The 9917-nt window shown below is 54.7% G+C and overlaps 1 protein-coding gene across 1 annotated transcript; it reads left to right on the plus strand.

Annotated features, from left to right (window-relative positions):
* Positions 1-3: 3 nt before the first annotated feature.
* On the plus strand, positions 4-9265 carry LOC130597897 (potassium-transporting ATPase alpha chain 1-like; the record flags this gene model as incomplete). Its single annotated transcript, XM_057406822.1, has 7 exons — positions 4-189; positions 341-454; positions 2334-2468; positions 3610-3727; positions 5230-5498; positions 7166-7364; positions 9156-9265. Coding segments are annotated over 7 exons (1131 nt in total), but the record flags the coding sequence as incomplete, so codon positions are not given.
* Between the last annotated feature and the right edge of the window lie 652 nt (positions 9266-9917).

Here is a 9917-nt window from a genome sequence, read left to right on the forward strand (position 1 = left end):
GTAGCGGCCGAGAGGCTCCTTCGGGATGGTCCCAACGAGCTCCGCCCCCCTCGGGGCACCCCGGAATGCGTCAAGTTTGGGCGTCAACTGGCGGGGGGTCTCCAGTGCCTCATGTGGGTGGCGGCCGCCATTTGCCTCATCGCTTATGGGGTGCAAGAGGGCGAAGGCGACCGCGGCAGCTCCGACAACGTAGGTTGGGTTCCTTGTGGGGTGAAGACCACGGTGGGGATGTGGGGATGGGGAAGGGGGGGGGGTTGGAACCCCACACGTACACTTCTAGAACCCAATGGGGGAGAAGAACCGCCGTGGGGTTGGCCTCAACGCGCTCTTCGCCCCATAGCTCTACTTGGCCATCGCCCTCATCGCCGTCGTGGTGGTCACCGGGTGCTTCGGTTACTACCAGGAGTTCAAGAGCACCAACATCATCGCCAGCTTCAAGAACCTGGTGCCTCAGGTGAGGGGGGGACAGGGACATCATGGTCATCATGGAGAACCCATAGGGACATCATACAGAACCCATAGGGACATCATCTCCATCATGGAGAACCCATAGGGACATCATGGAGAACCCATAGGGACATCATGTCCATCATGGAGAACCCATAGGGACATCATACAGAACCCATAGGGACATCATCTCCATCATGGAGAACCCATAGGGACATCATGGAGAACCCATAGGGACATCATCTTCATCATGGAGAACCCATAGGGACATCATCGCCATCATGGAGAACCCATAGGGACATCATACAGAACCCATAGGGACATCATCTCCATCATGGAGAACCCATAGGGACATCATGGAGAACCCATAGGGACATCATGTCCATCATGGAGAACCCATAGGGACATCATGCAGAACCCATAGGGACGTTATGTCCATCATGGAGAACCCATAGGGACATCATGCAGAACCCATAGGGACGTTATGTCCATCATGGAGAACCCATAGGGACATCATGGAGAACCCATAGGGACATCATGCAGAACCCATAGGGACATCATCTCCATCATGGAGAACCCATAGGGACATCATGGAGAACCCATAGGGACATCATACAGAACCCATAGGGACATCATCTCCATCATGGAGAACCCATAGGGACATCATGGAGAACCCATAGGGACATCATGTCCATCATGGAGAACCCATAGGGACATCATGCAGAACCCATAGGGACGTTATGTCCATCATGGAGAACCCATAGGGACATCATGGAGAACCCATAGGGACATCATCTCCATCATGGAGAACCCATAGGGACATCATGTCCATCATGGAGAACCCATAGGGACATCATGGAGAACCCATAGGGACATCATCTCCATCATGGAGAACCCATAGGGACATCATCTTCATCATGGAGAACCCATAGGGACATCATGTCCATCATGGAGAACCCATAGGGACATCATGGAGAACCCATAGGGACATCATGGAGAACCCATAGGGACATCATCTCCATCATGGAGAACCCATAGGGACATCATCTCCATCATGGAGAACCCATAGGGACATCATGGAGAACCCATAGGGACATCATCGCCATCATGGAGAACCCATAGGGACATCATGGAGAACCCATAGGGACATCATCTCCATCATGGAGAACCCATAGGGACATCATGGAGAACCCATAGGGACATCATCTCCATCATGGAGAACCCCATAGGGACATCATTGAGAACCCATATGGACCTCCCCTTCACCCTATAGACCCCATATAGACCTCCCCTTCACCCTGTAGGCCCCATATGGAGCTCCCCTTCACCCTATAGACCCCCATATAGACCTCCCCTTCACCCTATAGACCCCATATGGACCTCTCCTTCACCCTATAGACCCCATATGGACCTCTCCTTCACCCTATAGACCCCATATAGACCTCCCCTTCACCTTACAGACCCCCATATAGACCTCATCTTCACCCCATAGACCCCATGTAGACCTCCCCTTCACCCTATAGACCCCATATGGACCTCTCCTTCACCCTATAGACCCCATATAGACCCTATATAGACCTCCCTTCACCCCATTACAGACCCCCATATAGACCTCATCTTCACCCCATAGACCCCATGTAGACCTCCCCTTCACCCTATAGACCCCATATGGACCTCTCCTTCACCCCATAGACCCCATATGGACCTCTCCTTCACCCCATAGACCCCATATGGACCTCTCCTTCACCCCATAGACCCCATGTAGACCTCCCCTTCACCCCATAGACCCCATATGGACCTCTCCTTCACCCTATAGACCCCATATGGACCTCCCCTTCCCCCTATGCCCCCCCCATGGATCTCATGGTCCCTGCTGTCCCCTGCAGCAAGCCACGGTGATCCGGGAGGGGGAGAAGGTCCAGGTGAACGCCAACGAGCTGGTGGTTGGGGACCTGGTGGAGATCAAGGGGGGGGACCGCGTCCCGGCCGACATCCGCATCATCTCGGCCCAGGGCTGCAAGGTGCCGTGGGGTGGCGTGGGGTGGGGTGGGGATGGATGGATGGAGATGGATGGAGATGGATGGAGATGGATGGATGGAGATGGATGGATGGAGATGGGATGGATGGAGATGGATGGAGATGGATGGAGATGGATGGAGATGGGATGGATGGAGATGGATGGAGATGGATGGAGATGGGATGGATGGAGATGGATGGAGATGGGATGGATGGATGGATGGAGATGGATGGAGATGGATGGATGGAGATGGATGGAGATGGATGGAGATGGATGGAGATGGATGGAGATGGGATGGATGGAGATGGATGGAGATGGATGGATGGAGATGGATGGATGGAGATGGATGGATGGAGATGGATGGAGATGGATGGAGATGGGATGGATGGAGATGGATGGAGATGGGATGGATGGAGATGGATGGAGATGGATGGATGATGGATGGATGGAGATGGATGGAGATGGATGGAGATGGGATGGATGGAGATGGATGGAGATGGATGGATGGAGATTGAAAGCAAGGAAATCAGATGGATGGAGATGGAAGGAGATGGATGGAGATGGATGGAGATGGATGGTGATGTGTTGGATGGAGATGGGATGGATGGAGATGGATGGAGATGGGATGGATGGAGATGGGATGGATGGAGATGGATGGAGATGGGATGGATGGAGATGGATGGAGATGGATGGAGATGGGATGGATGGAGATGGGATGGATGGAGATGGATGGATGGAGATGGATGGAGATGGATGGAGATGGATGGAGATGGATGGATGGAGATGGATGGAGATGGATGGAGATGGGATGGATGGAGATGGATGGAGATGGATGGAGATGGGATGGATGGAGATGGATGGAGATGGATGGAGATGGATGGAGATGGGATGGATGGAGATGGATGGAGATGGATGGATGGAGATGGATGGAGATGGATGGAGATGGGATAGATGGAGATGGATGGAGATGGGATGGATGGAGATGGATGGAGATGGATGGAGATGGGATGGATGGAGATGGGATGGATGGAGATGGATGGAGATGGATGGAGATGGATGGAGATGGATGGATGGAGATGGATGGATGGAGACAGGTCCCTGGTCCACCTCCATGGGGCTGAGGCCTCCATCCCCATCATCTCCAGGTGGACAACTCATCCCTGACCGGCGAGTCGGAGCCTCAGACGCGGTCACCTGAGTGCACCCATGAGTCACCCCTGGAGACCCGGAACATCGCCTTCTTCTCCACCATGTGCTTGGAAGGTGGGTCCCAACAGCACCTATGGGTGCTACCAGCACCTATGGGTGCCACGAGCATGTGTGGGTGCTACCATGGTCTATGGGTGCCACTATGAGCTATGATGCTGCCAGCACCTATGGGTGCCACCATGACCTATGGGTGCCACCATGATCTATAAGTACCACCATAAACTATGAGTGCTACCAGCACCTATGGGTGTCACCATGACCTATGGGTGCCACGGTTATCTATGGGTGCCACCGTGATCTATGGGTGTCACCATGACCTATGGGACCCAACATCACCTATGGGTCCCACCAAGATCATTAGGTTCCACCAGATCCCTTTAGATCCTACCTTGACCTTTAGAGACCATCAACCCCCTTTAGGTCCCACCACCCCCATTAGACCCCACCAACCCCATTAGACCCCACCAACCCCATTAGACCCCACCAACCCCATTAGACCCCCCATTAGACCCCACCAACCCCATTAGACCCCACCAACCCCATTAGACCCCCCATTAGATCCCCACCACGCCCATTAGACCCCACCAACCCATTAGACCCCACCAACCACATTAGACCCCCATCACCCCCATTAGACCCCACCAAACCCATTAGACCCCCCAATAGACCCCACCAACCCCATTAGACCCCCCATTAGACCCCACCACCCCCATTAGACCCCACCAACCCCATTAGACCCCCCATTAGACCCCACCACCCCCATTAGACCCCACCAACCCCATTAGACCCCACTAACTCCATTAGACCCCCCATTAGACCCCACCAACCCCATTAGATCCCCACCACCCCTATTAGATCCCACCAACCCCATTAGACCCCCCATTAGACCCCACCAACCCCATTAGACCCCCCATTAGACCCCACCAACCCCATTAGACCCCCCATTAGACCCCACCACCCCCATTAGACCCCACCAACCCCACCAAGCCCCATTAGACCCCATCAATCCCATTAGACCCCACCACCCCCATTAAACCCCACCACCCCCATTAGACCCCACCACCCCCATTAGACCCCCCATTAGACCCCACCAACCCCATTAGACCCCCCAATAGACCCCACCAACCCCATTAGACCCCCCAATAGACCCCACCAGCCCCATTAGACCCCCCAATAGACCCCACCAACCCCATTAAACCCCACCACCCCCATTAGACCCCACCACCCCCATTAGACCCCCCACCAACCCCATTAGACCCCACCACCCCCATTAGACCCCCCAATAGACCCCACCACACCCATTAGACCCCCCAATAGACCCCACCAGCCCCATTAGACCCCCCAATAGACCCCACCAACCCCATTAAACCCCACCACCCCCATTAGACCCCACCACCCCCATTAGACCCCACCAACCCCCCCACCAAGCCCCATTAGACCCCATAGACCCCAATCCCATTAGACACCACCACCCCCATTAGACCCCACCACCCCCATTAGACCCCCCATTAGACCCCACCAACCCCATCCCATCTCCCTTCCCCTCTTCCTACAAGGCACGGCCATGGGTCTGGTGATCAACACCGGGGACCGGACCATCATTGGCCGCATCGCCAGCCTGGCCTCGGGGGTGGAGAACGAGAAGACCCCCATAGCCATCGAGATCGAGCACTTTGTGGACATCATCGCCGGCCTCGCCATCTTCTTCGGGGCCACCTTCTTCGTGGTGGCCATGGTCATCGGCTACCCCTTCCTGCGCGCCATGGTCTTCTTCATGGCCATCGTGGTGGCCTACGTGCCCGAGGGGCTGCTGGCCACCGTCACGGTAACGTGGACCTCCCATCAAGTCCCTTGGGTCCCATCAAGTCCCTTTGGGTCCCATCAAGTCCATTGGGTCCCATCAAGTCCATTGGGTCCCATCAAGTCCCTTTGGGTCCCATCAAGTCCATTGGGTCCCATCAAGTCCATTGGGTCCCATCAAGTCCATTGGGTTCCATCAAGTCCATTGGGTTCCATCAAGTCCATTGGGTCCCATCAAGTCCATTGGGTCCCATTAAGTCCATTGGGTCCCATCAAGTCCATAGGGACCCATCAAGTCCATTGGGTCCCATCAAGTCCCTTTGGGTCCCATCAAGTCCATTGGGTCCCATCAAGTCCATTGGGTCCCATCAAGTCCATTGGGTTCCATCAAGTCCATTGGGTCCCATCAAGTCCATTGGGTCCCATCAAGTCCATTGGGTCCCATCAAGTCCATTGGGTTCCATTAATTCCATTGGGTCCCATCAAGTCCCTTTGGGTCCCATCAAGTCCATTGGGTTCCATCAAGTCCATTGGGTCCCATCAAGTCCATTGGGTCCCATCAAGTCCCACTGATGTCCCATCAAGTCCATAGGGTCCCATCAAGTCCATTGGGTCCCATCAAGTCCCACTGATGTCCCATCAAGTCCATAGGGTCCCATCAAGTCCATAGGGACCCATCAAGTCCCTTTAGGTCCCATCAAGTCCATTGGGTCCCATCAAGTCCCACTGATGTCCCATCAAGTCCATAGGGTCCCATCAAGTCCATAGGGACCCATCAAGTCCCTTTAGGTCCCATCAAGTCGCTTTAGGTCCCATCAAGTCCATTGGGTCCCATTAAGTCCTTTGGGTCCCATTAAGTCCTTTGGGTCCCATCAAGTCCATTGGGTCCCATCAAGTTCAAAGTCTTCATGGACCCATGGGTCCCATCCCATGGGTCCTATGGGAGTCCTTATGTTCTCTTGATGGGTCCATAGGTCCCCATAGGTCCCATCCCATCCCATGGGTCCTATGGGAGTCCTTAAGGTCTTGATGGACCCATGGAGCTCATATGGGTCTCTTGATGTCCCCATGGATCCCATCCCATCCCATGGGTCCTATGGGAGTCCTTAAGGTCTTGATGGACCCATGGAGCTCATATGGGTCTCTTGATGTCCCCATGGATCCCATCCCATCCCATGGGTCCTATGGGAGTCCTTAAGGTCTTGATGGACCCATGGAGCTCATATGGGTCTCTTGATGTCCCCATGGATCCCATCCCATCCCATGGGTCCTATGGGAGTCCTTAAGGTCTTCATGTCCCCATGGGTCCCATCCCATCCCATGGGTCCTATGGGAGTCCTTAAGGTCTTGACGGACCCATGGAGCTCATACGGGTCTCTTGATGTCCCCATGGATCCCATCCCATCCCATGGGTCCTATGGGAGTCCTTAAGGTCTTGATGGACCCATGGAGCTCATACGGGTCTCTTGATGTCCCTATGGATCCCATCCCATCCCATGGGTCCTATGGGAGTCCTTAAGGTCTTCATGTCCCCATGGGTCCCATCCCATCCCATGGGTCCTATGGGAGTCCTTAAGGTCTTGATGGACCCATGGAGCTCATACGGGTCTCTTGATGTCCCTATGGATCCCATCCCATCCCATGGGTCCTATGGAAGTCCTTAAGGTCCCTATGGGCCCTCCCGACCCCCAGGTGTGCCTCTCATTGACGGCCAAGCGCCTGGCGCGCAAGAACTGCGTGGTGAAGAACCTGGAGGCGGTGGAGACCTTGGGCTCCACGTCCACCATCTGCTCCGACAAGACCGGGACCCTCACCCAGAACCGCATGACCGTGGCCCACCTCTGGTTCGACAACCACATCCACACCGCCGACACCACCGAGGACCAATCCGGTGCGTTGGTGGGCATGAGGGGTCCTTATCATCACTAGGGGTCGTTATGGGTGCCTTCCATCACTAGGGGTCGTTATGGGTGCCTTCCATCACTAGGGGTCGTTATGGGTGCCTTCCATCACTATGGGTCGTTATGGGTGCCTTCCATCACTAGGGGTCGTTATGGGTGCCTTCCATCACTATGGGTCGTTATGGGTGCCTTCCATCACTATGGGTCGTTATGGGTGCCTTCCATCACTATGGGTCGTTATGGGTGCCTTCCATCACTAGGGGTCGTTATGGGTGCCTTCCATCACTATGGGTCGTTATGGGTGCCTTCCATCACTATGGATCGTTATGGGTGCCTTCCATCAAATGGGTCGTTATGGGTGCCTTCCATCACTATGGGTCGTTATGGGTGCCTTCCATCACTAGGGGTCGTTATGGGTGCCTTCCATCACTAGGGGGGTCGGGTTATGGGTGTTATGGGTGCCTTCCATCACTATGGGTCGTTATGGGTGCCTTCCATCACTAGGGGTCGTTATGGGTGCCTTCCATCACTAGGGGTCGTTATGGGTGCCTTCCATCACTGTGGGTCGTTATGGGTGCCTTCCATCACTATGGGTCGTTATGGGTGCCTTCCATCACTATGGGTCGTTGTGGGTGCCTTCCATCACTATGGGTCGTTATGGGTGCCTTCCATCACTGTGGGTCGTTATGGGTGCCTTCCATCACTATGGGTCGTTATGGGTGCCTTCCATCACTATGGGTCGTTATGGGTGCCTTCCATCACTAGGGGTCGTTATGGGTGCCTTCCATCACTATGGGTCGTTATGGGTGCCTTCCATCACTATGGGTGCCTTCCATCACTAGGGGTCGTTATGGGTGCCTTCCATCACTATGGGTCGTTATGGGTGCCTTCCATCACTGGGTGTGGGTCGTTATGGGTGCCTTCCATCACTGGGGTCTATGGGTCGTATGGGTGCCTTCCATCACTAGGGGGTCGTTATGGGTGCCTTCCATCACTATGGGGCCTTCCATCACTATGGGTGCCTTCCATCACTATGGGTGGGGTCGTTATGGGTGCCTTCCATCAGTAGGGGTCGTTATGGGTGCCTTCCATCACTGTGGGTCGTTATGGGTGCCTTCCATCACTATGGGTCGTTATGGGTGCCTTCCATCACTAGGGGTCGTTATGGGTGCCTTCCATCACTATGGGTCATTATGGGTGCCTTCCATCACTATGGGTCGTTATGGGTACCTTCCATCACTATGGGTCGTTATGGGTCCCTTCCATCACTATGGGTCGTTATGGGTGCCTTCCATCACTAGGGGTCGTTATGGGTGCCTTCCATCACTATGGGTCATTATGGGTCCCTTCCATCACTGCGGGTCGTTATGGGTGCCTTCCATCACTATGGGTCATTATGGGTCCCTTCCATCCCTATAGGTCATTATGGGTCCCTTCCATCCCTATGGGTCATGATGGGTCCCTTCCATCCCTATAGGTCATTATGGGTCCCTTCCATCCCTATGGGTCATGATGGGACCCTTCCATCCCTATAGGTCATGATGGGTCCCTTCCATCCCTATAGGTCATGATGGGTCCCTTCCATCCCTATAGGTCATGATGGGTCCCTTCCATCCCTATGGGTCATGATGGGTCCCTTCCATCCCTATAGGTCATGATGGGTCCCTTCCATCCCTATAGGTCGTTATGGGCGATAAGGTCCATAACCACCTCTCCCAGCCCCATATATGGCCCCTATACACCCCTATGGTGCCCTCATCCCTCCTGCCCCACCACCCCAGGGCAGAGCTTCGACCAGTCCTCAGAGACCTGGACCATGCTGAGCCGCATCATCGCCCTCTGCAATAGGGCCCAGTTCAAGCCAGGCCAGGACAACGTCCCTATAGCCAAGGTGAGACCTATAGGGGGCTTATATGGGGCTGCAAGGGGGTTATATGGGGTTGCAAGGGGGTTATATGGGGCTGCCAGGGGGTTATATAGGGCTGCAAGGGGGTTATATGGGGTTGCAAGGGGGTTATATGGGGTTGCAAGGGGGTTATATGGGGTTGCAAGGGGGTTATATGGGGCTGCAAGGGGGTTATATGGGGTTGCAAGGGGGTTATATGGGGCTGCAAGGGGGTTATATGGGGCTGCAAGGGGGTTATATAGGGCTGCAAGGGGGTTATATGGGGCTGCAAGGGGGTTATATGGGGCTGCAAGGGGGTTATATGGGGTTGCAAGGGGGTTATATGGGGCTGCAAGGGGGTTATATGGGGCTGCAAGGGGGCTATATGGGGTTGCAAGGGGGTTATATGGGATTGCAAGGGGGTTATATAGGGCTGCAAGGGGGTTATATGGGGCTGCAAGGGGGCTATATGGGGCTGCAAGGGGGTTATATGGGGCTGCAAGGGGTTATATGGGGCTGCAAGGGGGTTATATGGGGTTGCAATGGGGGGGGTTATATGGGGTTGCAAGGGGGTTATATGGGGCTGCAAGGGGGTTATATGGGGCTGCAAGGGGGTTATATGGGGTTATATATGGGGCTGCAAGGGGTTATATGGGGT

Source organism: Pezoporus wallicus, unplaced genomic scaffold (genome assembly GCF_028554395.1).
Source record: "Pezoporus wallicus isolate ANWC-B61680 ecotype Strahan unplaced genomic scaffold, APGP_CSIRO_Pwel_v1 contig_13232, whole genome shotgun sequence".
NCBI classification, from domain to species: Eukaryota; Metazoa; Chordata; class Aves; order Psittaciformes; family Psittacidae; genus Pezoporus; species Pezoporus wallicus.